Source organism: Somniosus microcephalus, chromosome 13 (assembly GCF_052327205.1).
Source record: "Somniosus microcephalus isolate GS21.2 chromosome 13, FLI_Smic_1.0, whole genome shotgun sequence".
NCBI classification, from domain to species: Eukaryota; Metazoa; Chordata; class Chondrichthyes; order Squaliformes; family Somniosidae; genus Somniosus; species Somniosus microcephalus.
This window is the reverse complement of record NC_140999.1, coordinates 9,643,107-9,665,796: the sequence shown is the minus strand read 5'-3', so window position 1 is coordinate 9,665,796 and position 22,690 is coordinate 9,643,107. Positions and strand designations below refer to the sequence as shown.

At 47.7% G+C, this 22,690-nt stretch overlaps 1 protein-coding gene across 5 annotated transcripts in view; it reads left to right on the top strand.

The window, feature by feature from the left end:
- Nucleotides 1-22,690, top strand: part of LOC147108039 (CTD small phosphatase-like protein 2-B) — a 31,126-nt gene that overhangs the window by 6,895 nt on the left and 1,541 nt on the right. For 3 of the 5 annotated variants that reach the window (XM_086004467.1, XM_086004466.1, XM_086004469.1), the window contains exons 5-11: nt 936-1,020; nt 3,418-3,526; nt 7,156-7,242; nt 10,835-10,897; nt 16,584-16,663; nt 17,899-18,025; nt 21,270-21,365. In XM_086004467.1, coding sequence (XP_085860593.1) covers nt 936-1,020; nt 3,418-3,526; nt 7,156-7,242; nt 10,835-10,897; nt 16,584-16,663; nt 17,899-18,025; nt 21,270-21,365 — 647 coding nt within the window. The remainder of the gene's footprint in view (nt 1-935; nt 1,021-3,417; nt 3,527-7,155; nt 7,243-10,834; nt 10,898-16,583; nt 16,664-17,898; nt 18,026-21,269; nt 21,366-22,690) is intronic. The other 2 variants (XM_086004468.1, XM_086004470.1) reach the window with 2 other exon arrangements.

The following is a 22,690-nucleotide window of genomic DNA, read 5'->3' as shown; positions in this document are numbered from 1 at the left end:
ATTCCCCATCCCCGGAACCATTCTGGTAAATCTCCTCTGCACCCTCTCAAGAGCCTTCACATCCTTCCTAAAGTGTGGTGACCAGAACTGGACGCAATACTCCAGTTGTGGCCTAACCAACGCTTTATAAAGGAGCTGTACCGAGATCCCGCAAGCCTAAACCTCGAGGATTGCATTACCGAGGGGAAAGGGGCTGTATCCCTGGCCCCAGTTCATCCTGGATCACCAGTCGATAGGGGCATGAAACTATCTAACCCACCAAGGACTGGACACTTGCCCTCCACCAATCTTCACTGAACCATGAAGAATTATACCCGAATCTTGATCAGTTCTTTCAAACTTTCATAACTTAAAATGGTGTTCTACCTATTTTTGAGATTTGCTTTCCTTCGCCTGGGCCCAGCCCGACCTCCAACACCTTCCCTTCACATAGTCGCCTACCAAACCCAGGCCCTCCCACCCACACAACACGCAACTCCTGGTGTTCAGTCATCCTCTTTCCATTTTGTGTGAATTATACAAGTGAATAATTAAGGTAATAGTTTTGTTAGTTTGTTTCTCCAACTTATCAGCAGTTTGAAAATGTCCGTCTTTCAGATGAGACGTTAAACTGAGGCCCCGTCTGCTCTCTCAGGTGGATGTAAAAGATCCCACGGCCACTATTTCGAAGAAGAGCAGGGGAGTTCTCCCCAGTGTCCTGGGGCCAATATTTATCCCTCAATTAACAAAACAAAAACAGATTATCTGGTCGTTATCACATTGCTGTTTGTGGGAGCTTGCTGTGTGCAAATTGGCTGCCGCGTTTCCTACATTACAACAGTGACTACACTTCAAAAAATACTTCATTGGTGGTAAAGCACTTTGGGACAACCTGAGGTCGTGGAAGGCGCTATAGAAATGCAAGTCTTTCTTTTTTTCTTTTTCTGCTCCAACAGACTTGGAGTCCATGGAGACGACTTTCGCCATAAATTTCTCACTGGACGCTTCCTGCTTTTGTGATGAGAGAGGGGACTTTAATCAGTGAGTATTAGACGAAACTTCTACCACACGTTGAAAGGAGATGTCGGGCTGGTCCAAATAAAGACTGTACACGCTCAGATCTGGGATGGCATTTGCCTTGGGGTGGAGGGGAGGGATAGAAATGCCATTGATAGATCCACGGGGTTGAAAAAAATATTGTTGGTTTGTACTTAATTTGATAAAAGCAAACCGCTGCAAGTTGTATTTCTATAAACCTCCAAACATTTATTAAAAAAAACACTGGGTGCTTTAAAAGGAGAAGAGATGAACACTAGGAAGCAAGTTAGGAACAGGAGGAGGCCGTTCAGCCCCTCTACCCTGTTCTGCCATTCAATTAGATCATGGCTGATCTGTATCTTAACTCCATCTACCCGCCTTGGTTCCGTAACCCTTAACAAGAAAGGAAGGGAACTTATAAGGGCTGAGCAAGAAGGAGGAGACTGAAGGCATAATTTGAAAAAGTAGTTTTTTTTTGTGGATGTTTTCGAAGGTCGGTAGCAAGGCAAAGCGATTTTTGGAGGAGAGTTCGAGATTCGGGATGTAGTTGGCTGTAAGATCAACCCCCCAATGGTGGAACAGAGGAGCCATTGATGGGAGGTAGTCTGGAGTCGGAGGATTTCAGGGTGTGGGGGCTTGGATTGAGATGTGTGACTGGAGGCGATCATCCAAAGGGGACGGGGCAAGGTTGGGGAGAGATTAGAAAGTGAAAAAGAATCTTGAAGTCAAAAGTTAGCTACAGTTAAAAACTAATTCTCTGCCTCCTCTCTTCCCCCCCCCCCCCCACCCCCCTCAAAAAAAAAAAAAAAAAAAAAAAAAAAAAACGGAAATTAGAATTGTATTTTTTTATAAATGTATTTATCATGTTAGAGGTATGGTAGCATAGTGGTTATGTTACTGGGTTAGTAATCCAGAGGCCTGGACTAATGATCCGGGGCCGTGAGTTCAAATCCCACCCACGGCAGCTGGGGAATTTAAATTCAGTTAATTAAATAAATCTGGAATAAAAAGCTAGTATCAGTAATGGTGACCATGAAACTACCAGATTGTCGTAAAAACCCATCTGGTTCACTAATGTCCTTTTAGGGAAAGAAATCTGCCGTCCTTACCCGGTCTGGCCTACATGTGACTCCCGACCCACAGCAATGTGGTTGACTCTTAACGGCCCTCTGAAATGGCCCAGCGAGACACTCAGCTGTAATAAATTGACGGTTTGCCATCACCTTCTCGAGGGCAATTTGGGATGGGCAATAAATGCTGGCCTTGCCAGCGACGCCCACATCCCGTGAATTAATTTTTTTTTAAATTGAGTATAATGAGTTGTCAATGAGGAGAATTGGCTGGAAAAAGAAATGTTTACGTGCTAAGCACGAAAGGAGGCTGGTGAAGCTGCACAGTTTTAACCCACTTCCAAGTGAGCTGTCTCCACAACGTGCGTCTTCCCATAAATAGCACCTACAGCACAAAAGATTCTAAAGCACTTCACATACAATAAATTGCTTTGAAGTGCAATCACTTGTCTCGCCACATGTGGCTGTCACTGTGCGTGTAGCAAGCGCGGTTGTGCAGAAATGAAATGAATGATGCGTTATTGATGGAGTTGGTTGAGGAAGGAATATTGATCCCGACTCTGGGAGAACTCACCAGACTCATACCTGGGATGGCAGGAATGACGTATGAGGAGAGATTGGGTCGATTGGGCTTATATTCGCTGGAGTTTAGAAGAATGAGAGGGGATCTCATTGAAACTTATAAAATTCTAACAGGACTAGACAGACTAGATGCAGGAAGGATGTTCCTGATGGCGGGGGAGTCCAGAACCAGGGGTCACAGTCTAAAGATAAGGGGTAAGCCATTTAGGACGAGATGAGGAGGAATTTCTTCACCCAGAGAGTGGTGAACCTGTGGAATTCTCTACCACAGAAGGCAGTTGAGGCCAATTCATTAAATATATTCAAGAAGGAGTTGGATATATTTCTTAAGGCTAAAGGGATATGGGGAGATCGCAGGGACAGGGTACTGAGTTTGGATGATCAGCCAGGATCTCATTAAATGGCGGAGCAGGCTCGAGGGGCTGAATGGCCTACTCCTGCTCCTATCTTCTATGTTTCAAATCAACAGTCACTTGAACTGCAGATGGGGCCTCAGTTCAGGATATCATCTGATCAAGGAATGCTTTTGAGGTGGGGGAAAATTGTAGAAAAAGGAGCTCAAAATTCACCATCAAGCTAAAGATGCTTTGTTACAGGATTCCTCCGACTTGTCAGTGATACCGGATATGAATGTCTGGCTGTGTTCAGTTGAGTGGGTCAGGTGGACTGTAATGGATTTAAGTTCTAAGATCAATCATTTTTTTTTTTTTTCAATTGAAATCCCAGATTTTAATTTTTTTTTCCCCAGATACAATTTCATTAAAGAAGTGCAAAGCTCAGTGAAAAAGAAATTTCGAAAAGCCATCCTGCCTCTTAAAACCCGCAGCATGCCGGATCATTCGCTAGTTCTGGGGCTGGTAAGTATCGTGTTTAGTTACAATAAGTCAAGGACACTGCTGTGTTTTGACTTGTGATCCTTCCATCCACTGAAGCCAGAAGACCCAACGAGTGGTCCCTTTTTTTTTAAAAAGAGCTAAAGTCCCTCCTGAGGCGGAAGTATCTGTGCTGATGAGCCAGGGTCATTTGTCTTGGTCAATGTTGAGTTGGCTGCAGGAAGACTCCGGCTAAACTCATGTTCTGAACTGAGGAGTTGGTGTATCTTAGGCATCTTGCTTCTGATTGAAGTGGGGCAAGAGGTAGATGTAGGCTTGGTGTTTGTGACCTTGCTTTTGGTGAAAGTTGTGCCCAGTCCCAGGCTGGCCTTACAGGTGGGCGACCGCCCAGGGCGCCATGGTCGGGGTCGGGAGGGGAACGCCGTGGTCAAGAGGGTTTGACATTAATGGCGTCAACCTCTGCGAAGATCTTGGCTTTCTCCAAAGCCTGCTTCCAACAGACTGTAGGGCTCCTCATGAAGAGCAAACTTCAAGTTTCAAGAGCAAGTTCCCAAGCACATGGAGAGCACTCCGGATCCTGTTAACCGTGCCTGTATCAGAGGCGATGAATCACACTCTGGATCCTGTTAACCCTGCCTGTATCGGAGGCGATGGATAGCACTCAGGATCCTGTTAACCCTGCCCGTATCACTGGCGATGGAGAGCACTCAGGATCCTGTTAACCCTGCCCGTATCACTGGCGATGGATAGTACCCAGGATCCTGTTACCCCTGCCCGTATCGAGAGCGATGGAGAGCACTCGGGATCCTGTTAACCCTGCCCGTATCACTGGCAATGGAGAGCACTCAGGATCCTGTTAACCCTGCCCGTATCACTGGCGATGGATAGTACCCAGGATCCTGTTACCCCTGCCCGTATCGAGAGCGATGGAGAGCACTCGGGATCCTGTTAACCCTGCCCGTATCACTGGCAATGGAGAGCACTCAGGATCCTGTTAACCCTGCCCGTATCACTGGCGATGGACAGCACTCAGGATCCTGTTAACCCTGCCCGTATCACTGGCGATGGAGCGCACTCAGGATCCTGTTAACCCTGCCCGTATCACTGGCGATGGAGCGCACTCAGGATCCTGTTAACCCTGCCCGTATCACTGGCGATGGAGCGCACTCAGGATCCTGTTAACCCTGCCCGTATCACTGGCGATGAATCGCACTCAGGATCCTGTTAACCCTGCCCGTATCACTGGCGATGAATCGCACTCAGGATCCTGTTAACCCTGCCTGTATCGAGGGCGATGGAGAGCACTCAGGATCCTGTTAACCCTGCCCGTATCACTGGCGATGAATCGCACTCAGGGCCCTGTTAACCCTGCCCGTATCACTGGCGATGGAGCGCACTCAGGATCCTGTTAACCCTGCCCGTATCACTGGCGATGGAGCGCACTCAGGATCCTGTTAACCCTGCCCGTATCACTGGCGATGGAGCGCACTCAGGATCCTGTTAACCCTGCCCGTATCACTGGCGATGAATCGCACTCAGGATCCTGTTAACCCTGCCCGTATCACTGGCGATGAATCGCACTCAGGATCCTGTTAACCCTGCCCGTATCGAGGGCGATGGACAGCACTCAGGATCCTGTTAACCCTGCCCGTATCACTGGCGATGAATCGCACTCAGGATCCTGTTAACCCTGCCTGTATCGAGGGCGATGGAGCGCACTCAGGATCCTGTTAACCCTGCCCGTATCACTGGCGATGAATCGCACTCAGGGCCCTGTTAACCCTGCCCGTATCACTGGCGATGAATCGCACTCAGGATCCTGTTAACCCTGCCTGTATCGAGGGCGATGGAGCGCACTCAGGATCCTGTTAACCCTGCCCGTATCACTGGCGATGAATCGCACTCAGGGCCCTGTTAACCCTGCCCGTATCACTGGCGATGAATCGCACTCAGGATCCTGTTAACCCTGCCTGTATCGAGGGCGATGGACAGCACTTGGAATCCTGTTAACCCTGCCCGTATCACTGGCGATGGACAGCACTCAGGATCCTGTTAACCCTGCCCGTATCGAGGGCGAGCAGCGAACGGAGCTTCTCGAAGTTGAAGCTCACAAACATATTTGCGATTGACCACAGGAGACGGCAGGCTCTCTCCGCTGGCCATCCTGTCTATCGAGAATGATGTGGCTCCAAATATCTTGGTGAACATGGTTTTCTATTTGTTATTTATTAGTTTAGTGTTTAATTTAATGTTTAGTTTATTTGTCACTTAGCTGTAATGTTTTTTATGACATTTATTATTTAAACTATGAAAAAGCTTTTGAGATGACAGTTTTATTTCTGAAACTTTCGCCAATACTATTACATACTGTAACTGAAAGGGCACCAATATACAAGTTCACCCATGGTGGCATTTTCCCTAAGGCTGGCCCTGCCCAGACTCACCCATGAAGAAAGGCCATTTGGGTGCGGACGGAGAGAGTGGCCAGTACCCATGTAACTGGACTCGAGCATGACCCTCTTGGCCCCTCTGCCACCGCCCCCCCCCCCCCCCCCCCCAAAAAAAATAATAATGAACAATTACAGCAGCAAGTGTTTGAGAATCTGGCGCGGGCTGGACTGTATTTTACTCGGTTACATGGTTCCTGTGCTCATTGGTGCAGATGCTTTGGGCTGGATTTTCAGAAGTCGGGAAGGAGGCGGGACTACAACTTTCGGGGTTGTAGTCCCGCCTCCATCGAGATGTGGCCAATCCACGCAATTTTCACTTGATTGACCTTGTTGAGCCCGCTCAGCAGGCCAATTAAGGGCCACCTTGCAACAGGTGACGTCACAGACTGAAATTTCATCTGTCAAGACCTTTTGACAGATGAAATATCTGTGTTTCACAGCTGTTTGAAGCTGTCAAACACTGACAGTCTTACTTCTAACCTGATTCCTTCTACGCAGACTCAGTTAGAAATCTCGCCGGCACTGAAAGCTGCAGGCTGTCACTTTTGACAGTTCGCAGCCATTCTGCTTTCTGTGCCGGCTGAATGATGGACTCCCGAAACCTAGAGGAAGGAAGGCTGTAAAGGTAAGTACAGGTAATTTAAACTTCTTTAGACACACCAAACACACTTACCTTTGCACTCATGCACCCATCACTCACCTGAACACCAACCTCTCGACCCCTCCAAGTCCTTCAACCCGACGGCCCGCCTCACTAACTTGGTGTGGTTTGGACCGTCGGGAATCCCACACGACACCCTTCAAAATAGAGATTAGGCTAAAAACTGCCCGTAACTACCTGTTAATTGGCACGAATCCTTTCCCGCCTCGGGTCGGCGGGTCCCAGTGCGGGGCGGGTACCCGCCTCCTTTGAAACTTACATGGAGGCGGGTTTTGGGCGGGATGGTGTCGGGACCCCCGAATTCGGGATTTTAGCCCCCCGCACGCCTAAAAGCCCACCTCATGGCACACTGAAAATCGACCCCTTTGTATTGCCATCCCGATGGAATCCAAACCAGAGAACCAGCTCGCTACCCCTTCACCCCAAAACCAACCATGGCAGCTTAAAATGTGCAAAGGCACAGAGGAGGGGAAGCACTCGGTTTCCAGCCTCGTTGTAACCCAACTGCAATCCTTTGCTATTTGACCTCTCTTTAATTGTAGGACGAGACTCTCGTTCATTGCCAGCTGACTGTCATGGAGGACGCCGAGTTTGTATTCCCTGTCCACTTTCAGGATAAAAGTTACCAGGTTTGTCAAACTTGGGGGTGGGGGGGGGGGGGGGAGAGGAGGTGTATATGTATGTTTGAGTTAGATAGAATTACATAGTATTTACAGCACAGAAACCGAGCCATTCGGCCCAACTGGTCCGTGCCGGTGTTTATGCTCCACACGAGCCTCCTCCCATCCCTCTTCATCTCGCCCCATCAACATTTCCTTCTATTCCTTTCTCCTTCATGTGTTTATCTAGCTTCCCCTTAAATGCATCTATACTATTCGCCTCAACCACTCGCTGTGGGAGCGAGTTCCACATTCTCACCACTCTCTGAGTAAAGAAGTTTCTCCTGAATTCCCTATTGGATTTATTAGTGACTATTTTATATTTATGGCCCTGAGTTCTGGTCTCCCCCACAAGTGGAAACATCTTCTCTGTGTCTACCCCATCAAATCCTTTCATAATGTTAAAGACCTCTATCACCCCTCCGCCTTTTTTCTAGAGACCAGAGCCCCAGCCTGTTCAATCTTTCCTGATAGGTATAACCTCCCAGTTCTGGTATCATTCTAGTAAATCTTTTTTGCACCTTCTCCAGTGCCTCTCGATACTTTTTAAAATGGGGAGACCAGAACTGTGCACAATTCTCCAAGTGTAAACTAACCACGGTTTGATACAAGTTTAACATAACTTTGCTGCTTTTCAATTCTATCCTGCTAGAAATGAACCCCAGTGTTTTGTTTGCTTTTTTTTATGACCTTATTAACCTGCGTGGCTACGTGTAGTGATTTGTGTATCTGTACCCCCAGACCCCTCGACGACTCTACCCCATTTATTCACTTATTTTCCAAGGAGTATGTGGCCTCCTTGTTCTTCCTGTCGAAATGTACCACCTCACACTTATCTATATTCATTTGCTAATTCCTGAGATTTATGCTCAGACTAGAATTGTTAGTCTGCTGGGTGTGGGATTATACAAAGTACATTCTCAAGGGCAATTAGGGATGGACAATAAATGCTGGCATTGCCAGAGACTCCCACATCCCATAAACGAATAAACAAAACCATTGTCACTTTTTGTTTAACTTTACTGCTGTATGAGTCTGTACAAGCCTTGAACTGGCCAAATAGCTAAACAATCTGGGTTGTGTTGCTGCAGATATAATTGGTGATGTCCAAATGTGTATCGCCCCTCCCACCTCTGGGTGGCACCCTCACCTCTGACTCTGAAGGTTGTGGGTTCAAGTCCCACTCCAGAGACTTGAGCACAAAATCTAGGCTGACACTCCCAGTGCAGTGCTGAGGGAGTGCTGCACTGTCGAAGGTGCCGTCTTTCGGATGAGACGTTAAACCAAGGCCCCGTCTGCTCTCTCAGGTGGACGTAAAAGATCCCATATTTCGAAGAAGAGCAGGGGAGTTCTCCTCGGTGTCCTGGGGCCAATATTTATCCCTCAATCAACATCACTAAATCAGATTATACGGTCATTATCACATTGCTGTTTGTGGGAGCTTGCTGTGCGCAAATTGGCTGCTGCGTTTCCCACATTATAACCGTGACTGCACTTCCAAAAAGTACTTCATTGGCTGTAAAGTGCTTTGGGATGTCGTGAGGTTGTGAAAGGCGCTATAGAAATGCAAGTCTTTCTACCCTTTCTCCCCTCATAAAAATCAGCACAACAGCAGAATGTCATCTTCCTTCTTCCTCCTCCCCTCTCTCTGGTAAAGTTGACCTAGCTCAGGATATCTGCCCTGCCCAGAAAGCCACAGTCAACAACCCACTTCAACCTTCTCGCGCAGACTGCTGCCCACGCCCCCGACCGACGTGCAACTGTACAATGTGAATAATGTATGAGCTATCGTTGGGACACTGTGTAGACTGACTAAACCTGATGCGTAATTGAATGTTGCAAATACATTTTTTTAAATCACTGGCTGTCGCTGACCTTTGTTTCACTGAGACAGACTGTAACCCACTTGCTTTTGAAACTGCACACGCGCAGCCCTCCTCCAGAGCTGCAGAACAACGAGCTTTATCTTATGCTTTCTTGCGAGCCCTGATAATAGACTATTCAGTCCAGTGTTGCATTGAATAGTGGAGTTCCTGATTTATAAACTGCTCGGGATGTCCCCACAGGCCACGCACTGTCAATTGTGCACCCGCACTGACGCTCGTTGTCTGTGCTCAATCTGTGGGGTGGGGGGGAAAGGCCAGGGGTCATTCACAGTAGTCAGGAGCCTTTGTCCACACACACCGCCCCAGTAAAAGAGGCTCGTCGCCAAAGATTTGTGCTAAGTTCCCAAGTCTGCAATAAAACCAAATCACCGCTCCCCCTTCCCCCCCCCCCCCCCCCTCCGCTCCTCTTCCCAGTCCACCCAGTGTTCTGAACTTCTGGAGCATCTGAGGAAGCCAAGCTTCTCTTTGGGGAAGTGGGGTGGGGGGGGGCGGGGTGAAGAGAGGAAAAGAAAGACAAATAATGATTGAAACATATAAGATCCTGAGGGGTCTGGACAGGGTGGATGTGGAGAGGATGTTTCCTCTTGTGGGAGAATCTAGAACAAGGGGTCACTGTTTAAAAATAAGGGGTCGCCCATTTAAGACCGAGATGAGGAGAAATTTTTTCTCAGAGGGTCGTGAGTCTTTGGAACTCTCTTCCTCAGAGGGCGGTGGAAGCAGAGTCTTTGAATATTTTTAAGGCAGAGGTAGATAGATTCTTGATAAGCAAGAGGGTGAAAGGTTATAGGGGGTAGGCGGTAATGTGGAGTAATCGGATCAGCCATGATCTCATTGAATGGCGGAGCAGGCTCGAGGAGCCAAATGGCCGACTCCTGCTCCTATTTCTTATGTTCTTATGCTGTGATATAGTAGCTGAAGAGTCTAACTTGAAGCCGTATTTTCTAGCGGCCTACTAGTGCTGTTTTGGGTGACTAGTGTGTTAGCTCATGGACATTCCTCACCTCAGCTGGGAGAGATACTTCCCAAGCAGGAACATTGGTGAGGGGAAGACTCGATCTGCACCACTCCTGGTGGCTATTTGTGGATGGCCTTGGAGTACTGTTGGCAGCTACATAGGAACAAGTTTCTTGACGACGATGACGATAACAACAATTACTTGCATTTACATAGTGCCTTAACACTCCAAGTTGCTTCACAGGAGTGTAATCAATCAAACAGAATTTGACACCGAGCCACATAAGGAGGTATTGGGACAGGTGACCAAAAGCTTGGTCAAAGAGGTAGGTTTTAAGGAGTGTCTTAAAGGAGGGAAGAGATATGGACAGACAGAGGGGTTTAGGGAGGGAGTTTCAGAGCTTAGGGCCCAGGCAGCTGAAGGCACGTCCACCAATGGTGGAGCGAATAAAATCGGGGAAATGCAAAAGACCAGAATTGGAGGAGCGCAGAGATCTCGGAGGATTGTAGGGCTGGAGGAGGTTACAGAGATAGGGAGGGGTGAGGCAACGGAGGGATTTGAAAACCAGGATGAGAATTTTAAAATCACAGTGACTGGGAGCCAATGTAGGAGAGCAAACACTCTCTGAATTGGACAACTGTGCATGTGGGGAGGGGAAACCTAAGGTAAAAGTTTGAGGGATTTTTAAAAGGGTTTCTCCTGTCTCTTCCTGTTTTTCCAGGTCTATGTGAGGTTGAGGCCTTACTGCAAGGAGTTCCTCGAAAGCCTGTCTCAGTTCTATGAGGTAAACACAGTGAACAGAATGGGTACAACCCCCTCACATTGTGCCAGTGATATAAAGGGCAGGATTTTCATTGGGCCGTGGAGGCGGGATTGGAGGCGTGTGAGGGGTTAAAATCCCGAAATCGAGGGGCACGAATCCATCCCGCCCCAAACCCGCCTCCATGCCAGTTTCAAAGGAGGCGGGTACCCGCCCCGCACTGGGACCCACCTCCCCGAGGCGGGAAGGGGATTAGTGCCAATTAACTGCCTGTTAACAGGCAGTTTTTAGCCTAATCCCTATTTTCATTGGTGAAATGTGGGATTCCTGACGGCTCCAAACGACGCTAAGTTAGCGAGGCGGGCCATCGGGATGAAGGGCTTGGAGGGGTCGAGATGTCCGGTGTTCAGGTGAGTGATGGGTGCAGGAGTGCAAAGGTAAGTGTGTTTGGTGTGAGTAAAGTGTTTAAAGAAGTTTTACTTACCTTTTCTTACCTTTACAGCCTTCCTTCCTTCAGGTCTCGGGAGTCCCTCATCTCACCGGCACAGAAAACAGAATGGCCGCGATCTGTCAAAAGTTCCAGCATTCAGCTTTCTGTTCTGGGGAGATCTCTAAATCATCCTGAGAGGAAGGAATTAACCTGGAGTACAGATTGTCAGTGTTTGACAGCTTCAAACAGCTGTCAAGCGCTGAGATTTCATCTGTCAAAAGGTCTTGACAGATGAAATATCAATCTGTGACGTCACCTGTTGCCGGGTGGCCCTTAATTGGCCTGCTGAGCCCGCTGGGCGGGCACGAATGTCATATGAGGAGAGATTGGGTCGACTAGGCCTGTATGCACTAGAGTTTAGAAGAATGAGAGGGGATCTCATTGAAACGTATAAAATTCTGACAGGGCTAGACAGACTGGATGCAGGGAGGATGTTTCCCCTGGCTGGGGGGTCTAGAACGAGGGGTCACAGTCCCAGGATATGGGGTAGGACATTTAGGATTGAGATGAGGAGAAATTTCTTCACTCAGAGGGTGGTGAGCCTGTGGAATTTTCTACCACAGAAGGCTGTGGAGGCCAAGTCACTGAATATATTTAAGAAGGAGATAGATTTCTAGACACAAAAGGCATCAAGGGGTATGGGGAGAGAGCGGGAATATGGTATTGAGATAGAGGATCCGCCATGATCATATTGAATGGCGGAGCAGGCTCGAAGGGCCGAATGGCCTACTCCTGCTCCTATTTTTCTATGTTTCTAAAACCAGCCAAATAACTACAATACTTCAAGTGGTGCATTAAAACTATTTTCTGGGATCAGCTTATCAAATTGTTTCAACGTTCTTGGTTCTTCCTAGAGACAATGAAACTTTTTTTTTTGGTGAAGCAAAACCAGCCCCAAGCAGTATTTTCTTGCTGCTGTGACTGAGCTGCGCAGTCTTCAAGTGAACTAGACAGGCATTTTGAGCTGCTACACATTATACCTGGTCCAGTCAGCTTGCTCACCCCTCACAATGAGCTTTTATCTCATTAGGCAAGTTTCTGTAAAGATGATTTTTTTTTTCTCTCAGTAATCAGGAAGCAAGTTGTTCACTAATTACATGGCCCTGGACAGAGAGAGCATGGACAGCTGGCTGCTTGCCCCCTATTCCTTAGCTGATTAATTACCAAATCTGGTTTGTTTCCTCCGTGCATGTAGCCTCTCGGGCATTATCTTACAAACAGTAGGACGAGAACACTTCCTTTTCATGTGACTAGTCCACAGTCGTGCATACTTCCCCAAAGGGTGTGTATTTCACCCACCCTCACAAAGGCAGATTGATCTCCTCTCAGCAAGCAACCAAGGAAACTGTGCACAGTTTTGGTCTCCTTACCTGAGGAAGATGTAAGAAGTCACACAACACCAGGTTATAGTCCAACAGTTTTATTTGAAATCACAAGCTTTCGGAGCGCTGCTCCTTCATCAGGTGAAGTGGAGAGATGCCTATAGACACAGATTATATAGTCAGAGAATAATGCCAGATGATTACAGGTAATCTTTCTAACTGCCATTTATCACACCTCGGCAGAGAGATAATCACAGCAATCAAAGGTGTGAATGGTGTCCAAACAGGTCAGTCAGGAAAACATTACATCAAAGAACAATGAGGTGGGGTCACAAGGGGTCAAATGTTGCAGATGCTGGGGTCTGTATGAAAAACAAAAAACAGACAAAAAAACATTTTTTTTGCTGGAAATCACAGCAGGTCCAGTCGCATCTGTGTAGAGAGAACAAGCCAACGATGACTCGAGTCTGGATGACCCTATGCCAGGTGGGGTTACATGTAGCGTGACATGAACCCAAGATCCCGGTTGAGGCCGTCCTCATGAGTGCGGAACTTGGCTATCAGTTTCTGCTCTACGATTTTGCGTTGTCGTGTGTCTCGAAGGCCGCCTTGGAGAATGCTTACCTGAAGATCGGAGGCTGAATGTCCTTGACTGCTGAAGTGTTCCCTGACTGGGAGGGAACACTCCTGCCTGGTGATTGTTGCGCGGTGTCCGTTCATCCGTTGTCGCAGTGTCTGCATGGTCTCGCCGATGTACCATGCTCCGGGGCATCCTTTCCTGCAACGTATGAGGTAGACAACATTGGCCGAGTCACATGAGTATGTACCTGGTGGGTGGTGTCCTCACGTGTGATGATGGTATCTGTGTTGATGATCTGGCATGTCTTGCAGAGGTTTCCGTGGCAGGGTTGTGTGGTGTGGTGGTCGCTGTTCTCCTGAAAGCTGGGTAATTTGCTGCGAACGATGGTCTGTTTGAGGTGAGGCGGCTGTTTGAAGGCGAGTAGTGGAGGTGTGAGGATGGCGTTAGCGAGGTGTTCGTCGTCATCGATGACATGTTGAAGGCTGCGAAGAACATGGCGTAGTTTCTCTGCTCCGGGGAAGTACTGGACGATGAAAGGCACTCTGTTGGTTGTGTCCCGTGTTTGTCTTCTGAGGAGGTCTATGCGATTTTTTTGCTGTGGCCCGTCTGAACTGTCACTCGACGAGTCGAGCGTCATATCCCGTTCTTACGAGGGCATCTTTCAGCGTCTGTAGGTGTCCATCGCATTCCTCCTCGTCTGAGCAGATCCTGTGTATTCGCAGGGCTTGTCCATAGGGGATGGCTTCTTTAACGTGGTTAGGGTGGAAGCTGGAGAAGTGGAGCATCCTGAGGTTGTCTGTGGGCTTGCGGTAGAGTGAAGTGCTGAGGTGTCCGTCTTTGATGGAGATTCGTGTGTCCAAGAATGAAACCGATTCTGAGGAGTAGTCCATGGTGAGTTTGATGGTGGGATGGAACTTGTTGATATCGTGTATCGGGGAACACTTCAGCAGTCAAGGAGATTCAGCCTCCGATCTTCGGGTAAGCATTCTCCAAGGTGGCCTTCGAGACACACGACAACGCAAAATCGTAGAGCAGAAACTGATGGCCAAGTTCCGCACTCATGAGGACGGCCTCAACCGGGATCTTGGGTTCATGTCATGCTACATGTAACCCCACCTGACGTAGGGTCGTCCAGACTCGAGTCGCCGTTGGCTTGTTCTCTCTACGCAGATGCGGCTGGACCTGCTGTGATTTCCAGCAAAAAAATGTTTTTTTGTCTGTTTTTTGTTTTTCATACAGACCCCAGCATCTGCAACATTAGACCCCAGCATCTGCAACATTTGACCCCTTGTGACCCCACCTCATTGTTCTTTGATGTAATGTTTTCCTGACTAACCTGTTTGGACACCATTCACACCATTGATCGCTGTGATTATCTCTCTGCCGAGGTGTGATAAATGGCAGTTAGAAAGATTACCTGTAATCATCTGGCATTATTCTCTGACTATATAAGTTGTGTCTTTATGCATCTCTCCACTTCACCTGACGAAGGAGCAGTGCTCCGAAAGCTTGTGATTTCAAATAAAACTGTTGGACTATAACCTGGTGTTGTGTGACTTCTTACATTTGTCCACCCCAGTCCAACACCAGCATCTCCACACCATACCTGAGGCAGTGCAACAAATGTTCACAAGATTGATTCCTGGGATGAGAGGGTTGTCCTATGAGGAGAGATTGAGTAGATTGGGCCTATACTCTCGAGTTCAGAAGAATGAGAGGTGACCTCATTGAAACATATAAAATTCTGAGGGGGATTGACAGGGTAGATGCTGAGAGGCTGTTTCCCCTGGCTGGAGAGCCTAGAACTAGGGGTCACAATCTCAGGATAAGGGGTTGGCAATTTAAGACTGATGAGAAATTTCTTCACTCTGAAGGTTGTGAATCTTTGGAATTCTCTACCCCAGAGGATGCTGAATCGTTGAGTATATTCAAGGCTGAGATCGATAGATTTTTGGACTCTAGGGGAATCAAGGGATATGGGGATCGGGCAAGAAAGTATTGAGGTTGAAGATCAGCCATGATCTTATTGAATGGCGGAGCAGGCTCGAGGGGCCGGATGGCCTAATCCTGCTCCTAATTCTTATGTTCTTGTGTTCTTATGAAACCATTGAACATACGAACATGAAAAAAACCAGCTGGCCCATCAAGCCTGCCCCACACCTCATGGTGCGTGGAGCATCGCAACTAAACATTTCCTGCACTCCAGCAGCTTTGTGATCTCCTGGGATAGGCAGCAAACAAAAATGCGTCCATTTGGGGCCAGGTAGATTTTTATATTGATCGACTGTCATGGTTAGTACCAGGCCAGATTTTGTGTCTCGAAGTTTTCTTGAGTGCATTAATTAACCCAATGTGTCTAAATTGGAGGGGGGAATTGGGACGAAGATGAGAGAAGGAAATTGTGTAAACCTTGGCTTGCAGATACCATGTCATCTGTCTGAGGAAAAATATTACAGGAGCTTAACGAAGTCAACAGTTAACTTTTTTTTGATTCCCCCCTAGAATCTATTTTCCTTCTCCCCTCCTCACCACCAGTGGCGTTGTCTCATATGGGGCTAGATTGTTAGCCTATTGACTATGAACTGGCAGGAAATGTAGCCCGTGGTTCGACAAGTGCTGGCTGTGCTCCACTACTTCACCATAGTGGCCATTCTTCATGGGTAACCCTGCCTATTCAACAAAGAGTGGCATCACAGTTGAGCCCTATCCTGTCAGCACCTGACGTTTATGTACTATCCTGCACTGGATGAGATGGGGAGGGGACCCTGGGTCAATTATAATACCCAATTACTGCCCCACTTGGGACCTGCTAAGGTGCCGGGGTGGGGGGGGGGGGTGTGATGGTGGTGGGGGATTAAACCGGGCATCGTCCTGGTTTCTTTGGCTCAGTACAACACCAGGCATTGAAGGAGCCAGAAATAATGTTTTAAGCTAGCTGCCGAGAGGTGTGTGCGACGAGCCCACAGCGAATCGCCAAGCTCTTTCCTAATCGTAGAAATTTACAGCACAGAAGGAGGCCATTCGGCCCATCGTGTCTGTGCCAGCCGAGAAAGAGCTCTCCAGCCTAATCCCACTTTCCAGCACTTGGTCCATAGCCCTGTAGGTTACGGTACTTCAAGTACATATCCAAGTATTTCGTCCCTTCCCCACCTTCTCTGTGATGGTGACTGTGTCCATTTGTCTCTCAGTAGTAGGACAGAGGTTTTGGAATTCAAGATGCGAAATTATGGTTTTGAACTAACGCCTTAATTTTTGGCAGAGCCTTGGCAGGTCAATGGTCCACACCCTATCCTAATCCAATGCCTCTTTCTCCAATAGATTATCCTGTTCACTTCTGCTACGAAGGATTACACTGACAAACTGCTGGATATATTGGACCCACACCGGCGGATTATCAGGCAAGTAGTTCACACTTGTGCGGGAAGCCTTTCACTTGGAGTACTGCGTACAGTTCTGGTCGCCATATTATAAAAAGGACATAGAGGCACTGGAGAGGGTGCAAAAAAGATTTACAAGGATGATACCAGAAATGTGAGGTTATACCTATCAGATCAGGATGAACAGGCTGGGTCTCTCTTTTGAAAAGAGAAGGCTGAGGGGTGACCTAATAGAGGTCTATAAGATTATGAAAGGTTTTGATAGAGTAGACACACAGAGAGTGTTTCCACTTGTGGGGAAGAGCAAATTTAGAGCCCATCAATATAAGATAGTCACCCAGAAATAGGGAATTCAGAAGAAACTTCTTTACCCAGAGAGTGGTGAGAATGTGGAACTCGCTGTCACAGGGAGTGGTTGAGGCGAATAGTATCGATGCATTTAAGGGGAATCTAGAAAAGCACATGAGGGAGAAGGGAATAGAGGGTTATGCTGATAGAGTTAGATGAGGAAAGACGGGAGGAGGCTCGAGTGGAGCATAAACGCCGGCATGGACTGGTTGGGCCGAATGGCCTGTTTCTGTGCCGTATGTCACTGGATGGTGACCAGGAGTGAGGATGTTGGCCAACTCCTCTCCCGGTTCAGGGGCACCGAGTCCTCTATTGCCCTCCTAGCTAAGATCAAGGACTGAACTTGGTCTTTTTGACCTAGTTCCACATTAGACAATGCAAACTGAGCTTGTGGGGCACTTGCACGTTTGCCTTCAATAGAATTTAGCTTTTCAGAAAGGAATCTGGTAACACCTCCCAAACCTGCTACCTCCTCCACCTAGGGCAGCAGGTGCAATGGGAATACCACCACCTCCGAGTGCCCCTCCAAGTCACACACCATCCTGAGTGGGAAATATATCAGCCGTTTCTTCACCGTCACTGGGTCCAAATCCTGGAACTCCCCCGCTAACAGCACTGTGGGAGCACCTTCACCACACAGACTGCAGCGGTTCAAGGAGGCGGCTCACCACCACCTTCTCCAGGGCAAATTAAGGATGGGCAATAAATGCCAGCGACATCCGTATCCCAAGAATGAATTAAAAAAAAATCTCAAAACCAATAACTGGGTTGTCACTGATCCTGCTGTGTTGTATGAAATTGGTTGGAGAAAGTCAATGGGTAAGTTTAGAATGATTCACGCGCTTGACTCATTTAAATGGAGGAATTGAGTAAAATGTCCCTCATCAGTGAAACTCAAATTGTTGCAGGCATCGTCTGTATCGGAAACACTGCGTCTGTGTCCAGGGGAACTACATCCGGGAACTGACGGTCCTTGGCAGGGATCTGGCCAGGACGGTTATTGTAGACAGCTCTGCTGAGGCTTTTGCTTGTCAGGTATGTGATAATTTTATTATATTGTTCCATGGAGATATTTTAGTGTTGATTGAAATTGTCTTGTTTGAGTAACCATAGCTCTGTCATCATGTACTGTGTCGTTGAGGTGCACAAGTTAGATTCACGCCGTCACCGCTGCGTGGGGAACCCTGACTATTCAACCATGACTGGCATCACAGTTGAGCCCTATCCTGTCTGCACCTGACATTCATGTGAATGTTCCAGCACTGGATGGAGATGGAAATGGAAGGGGTGGGTGGGGGGTGAACCCTGGGTCAATTATAATACCCAATTACTGCCCTACATGAGATCTGCTAAAACTGGGTGGGGGCAGGGGGCAGGATTGAACCTGGAATCTTCCTGGTTTATATGGCTCAGTGCAACCCCAGGAAGAACATTGAAGATCCCATCATCTAGAATACCAACTCTACTGTCTTCCAACCCACGGAACTGGCTGTTTACTTGGATGAGTCCAGTGTCCTGGCCTCAACTATCCTTCCTGGTCTCTGTCCTAAACATGTTCTTTACGACCCTGAACCTGCGCCCTCTGGTCTGCTGACGTGACTGAAGGAATTGTTCTAGGTTCACTTTATGTATCTTCTGTATCTTCCGAGTTCAGGAACAAGGATGTCTTGCTGCAGTTGTACAGGGCCTTAGTGAGACCACACCTTGAGTATTGTGTGCAGTTTTGGTCACCTTACCTGAGGAAGGATGTTCTTGCCATGGAGGGAGTGCAGCGAAGATTCACCAGACTGATACCTGGGATGGCAGGAATGATGTAGGAGGAGAGATTGGGTCAATTGGGCTTAGACTCACTGGAGTTTAGAAGAATGAGAAGGGATCTCATTGAAACTTATAAAATTCTAACAGGACTAGACAGACTAGATGCAGGAAGGATGTTTCCGATGGTGGGGGAGTCCAGAACCAGGGGTCACAGTCTAAGGATAAGGGGTAAGCCATTTAGGACAGAGATGAGGAGGAATTTCTTCACCCAGAGAGTGGTGAACCTGTGGAATTCTCTACCACAGAAGGCAGTTGAGGCCAATTCATTAAATATATTCAAGAAGGAGTTAGATATATTTCTTAAGGCTAAAGGGATATGGGGAGAAGGCAGGGACAGGGTACTGAACTTGGATGATCAGCCATGATCTCATTAAATGGCGGAGCAGGCTTGAGGGACCGAATGGCCTACTCCTGCTCTATGTTTCTGGGACATCTCTTTCCAAGACGGAAGAGTCCTAACTTGTCCAATTGTTTTTCTGTTCTTGTAGTTGTTCAACAATTTGATCTGAATTAACGGTGTCTTTGCATGGGGTGGGGTGATTACAGAGATAGGAAGGGGCGAGGCCATGGAGGGATATGAAAACAAGGATGAGCACAGCGCTCCGTGATTTACCACAGACAGCAAGCAAAACACCGCATACGGCTTCAACTCCAGGTTAAATTAAAGTTCCCCCTCTTCTCCCTTCAACATACGCTCTCTGTCAGTGCGAGGGAGGGAGCAGAGCCGGTTCAGTTTAGGACCTTGTTCTGTCAGGTCTTCCAATGTCTCGTGCATTTGCGCGCGGAACCAATGTGGAACTGCGCCGCATAGAACAGGAAAGTCGCTTTTAATCCCTTGTCTTTGAGTTCGCTGATGATTGCAAAGGCAGTGGTGAGGCTGCTATAATTAATCCTGGGGCAGGAAGGGAGAAATTAAGCACAATTCCCACTTGTGATCACTATCTAGTGACCCCCTGCTTGGAAGTGCATGTGTCTGGATGTTGAGTGAGATCATCAATGAGGGTCAGCTGTGATGCCTCACATGTTCAAATAGCTCTTTGACTAGGCTCATGCCTGGATGGCCTCTTGAGGTACTAGAGGGCAGCAGGTGCGCATGGAATTGTAGACCAGCATATGTTGCACACTTGAAAGATAGCAGGAGGGTATCCATATTTCTGATTGATTGGTTTCTCTGATATTTGTGCTCCTTAAAACCAGCTCCTTTCAATATAAATTGAGGCTTAAAGATCATTTTCAAATCACCAGTCACTTCTAATCAGGAGAACCCACGATGAATGTATCTGGAAATCAGATACCCGTGATGTGAACTGGGTTGGGAACAGAAGTGAGACGAAACTCAAAGGGACAGCAATCACATTGGATTAACTTGATCGAATTGGAATCAGACTCCAATTATAGTTATATTTCAGGGCTGTGAACAGTGAAAAGACGTTGTTTTGTTTGTGACTGACCCGAGGAGTTTAGATCCCACACTCAAGCCTGTGGGCTGGCTGTCACTCAGTACTCTCTTCTCTCCATCTGGGGGTGGTGGCTTTAATTCCTTGGGTCTTCTGAGAGTTTGTTGACTCGCATTGTCGTGGGTTGGGTCTGTCCAACCATGTTTTCTGCAGGATCCTTGCAATGCACTGACAGAGAGCATATGTTGAAGGGAGAAGAGGGGGAACTTTAATTTAACTTAGAGTTGAAACTGTATGCAGTGTTTTGCTTGCTGTCTGTGGTAAATCACGGAGCTCTGTGCTCATCCTTGTTTTCAAATCCCTCCATGGCCTCGCCCCTCCCTATCTCTGTAATCTGCTTCAGCCCCACAACCCCCCCCCCCCCCCCCGAGATATCTGCGCTCCTCTAATTCTGCGCTCTTGAGCTCCCCTGATTATAATCGCTCAACCATTGATGGCTGTGCCTTCTGTTGCCTGGGCCCTAAGCTCTGGAATTCCCTGCCTAAACCTCTTCGCCTCTCTTTCCTCCTTTTAAGACACTCTTTAAAACCGACCTCTTTGACCAAGCTTTTGGTCACCTACCCTAATTTATCCTTATGTGACTCGGTGTCAAATTTTTTGTCTTAAAATACTTCTGTGCAGCGCCTTGGGACATTTTACTACGTTAAAGGCGCTATATAAATACTGGTGGTTGTTGTGTGTTGTTTTTGTTGGTTGTTGTTGTTGCGCACCTCTCCATGATAGTCCAGCGGAGACACAAGAGGGCAGCAGGTGCTCGTGATATTGGGGGTGTGGGAATCTTGGGCAGGAACTAATATCCTACCTGCCCATAGCACAAAATGTTGGAGCCGGAGCACTGTTGGTCTTGATATCTGAAAACAATTGATCTGATTTTAATAGAGAAAGCTCCTAGCTTTGAACCCCACACTTCAGGGCAGTAATGCCACACTCAGTGAGGTTCTGCGTGCTGTCCGACCAATCCACAGTGGGTGGGCTTTTAGAAACTTTCCAATTTCTCTTCCTAGATTGCAAATGGAATCCAAATCAAAAGCTGGTTCAAAGATCCAAGAGACCAGGAGCTGCGGAAACTCATCCCATTCTTGCAGAAACTGGCAGAACTGGTATGTGTTGCTGGGAATCCAAGATTGATATTTCTTCTCTCTGGCCTCTTGCACATCCCCGATTTTCATCGCTCCACCATTGGTGGCCGTGCCTCCAGCTGCCTGGGCCCTCAGCTCTGGAGTTCCCTCTCTAAACCTCTCCGTCTCCCAACCTTTCTCTCCTCCTTTAAGACGCTCCTTAAAAACTACCTCTATGACCAAGCTCTGTCCTAATAGAAACATAGAAGATAGGAGCAGGAGTAGGCCATTCGGCCCCTCGAGCCTGCTCCGCCATTCAGTGCGATCATGGCTGATCATCCAAATTCAGTACCCTGTCCCTGCCTTCTCCCCATATCCCTTGATCCCTTTAGCCTTAAGAAATATATCCAACTCTTTCTTGAATATATTTAATGAATTGGCCTCCACCGCCCTCTGTGGCAGAGAATTCCACAGGTTCACCACTCTCTGGGTGAAGAAATTCCTCCTCATTTCAGTCCTAAATGGCTTACCCCTTATCCTTAGAATATGACCCCTGGTTCTGGACTCCCCAGCCATCAGAAACATCCTTCCTGCATCTAGTCTGTCCAGGCCTGACAGAATTTTATAGGTTTCGATGAGATCCCCTCTCAATCTTCTAAACTTCAGTGAGTATAAGCCCAATCGACACAATCTCTCCTCGTACATCATTCCTGCCATCCCAGGTATCAGCCTGGTGAATCTTCGCTGCACTCCTTCCATGGCAAGAACGTCCTTCCTCAGGTAAGGCAACCAAAACTGCACACAATACTCAAGGTGTGGTCTCACCAAGGCCCTGTACAACTGTAGCAAGACATCCTTGTTCCTGTACTCGAACCCTCTCGCTACGAAGGCCAACATACCATTTGCCTTCTTAACTGCCTGCTGCACCTGCATGCTTACCTTCAGCGACTGGTGCACAAGAACACCCAGGTCTCTTTGCACTTCCCCTTCTCCCAATCTATTGCCATTCAAATAATAATCTGCCTTCCTGTTTTTGCCACCAAAAGTGGATAACCTCACATTTATCCACATTATAGTGCATTTGCCATGTTTCTGCCCAATCACCCAACCTGTCCAAATCGTACTGGAGTTTCATGACATCCTCCTCACAGCATACCCTCCCACCCAGCTTTGTGTCATCTGCAAATTTGGAGATATTACATCCAATTCCCTCGTCCAGATCGTTAATATATATTGTGAACAGCTGGGGTCCTAGGACCGATCCTTGCGGTACCCCACTAGTCACTGCCTGCCACTCGGAAAACGACCCGTTTATTCCAACTCTTTGCTTTCTGTCCGCCAACCAGTTCTCTATCCAAGTCAATACC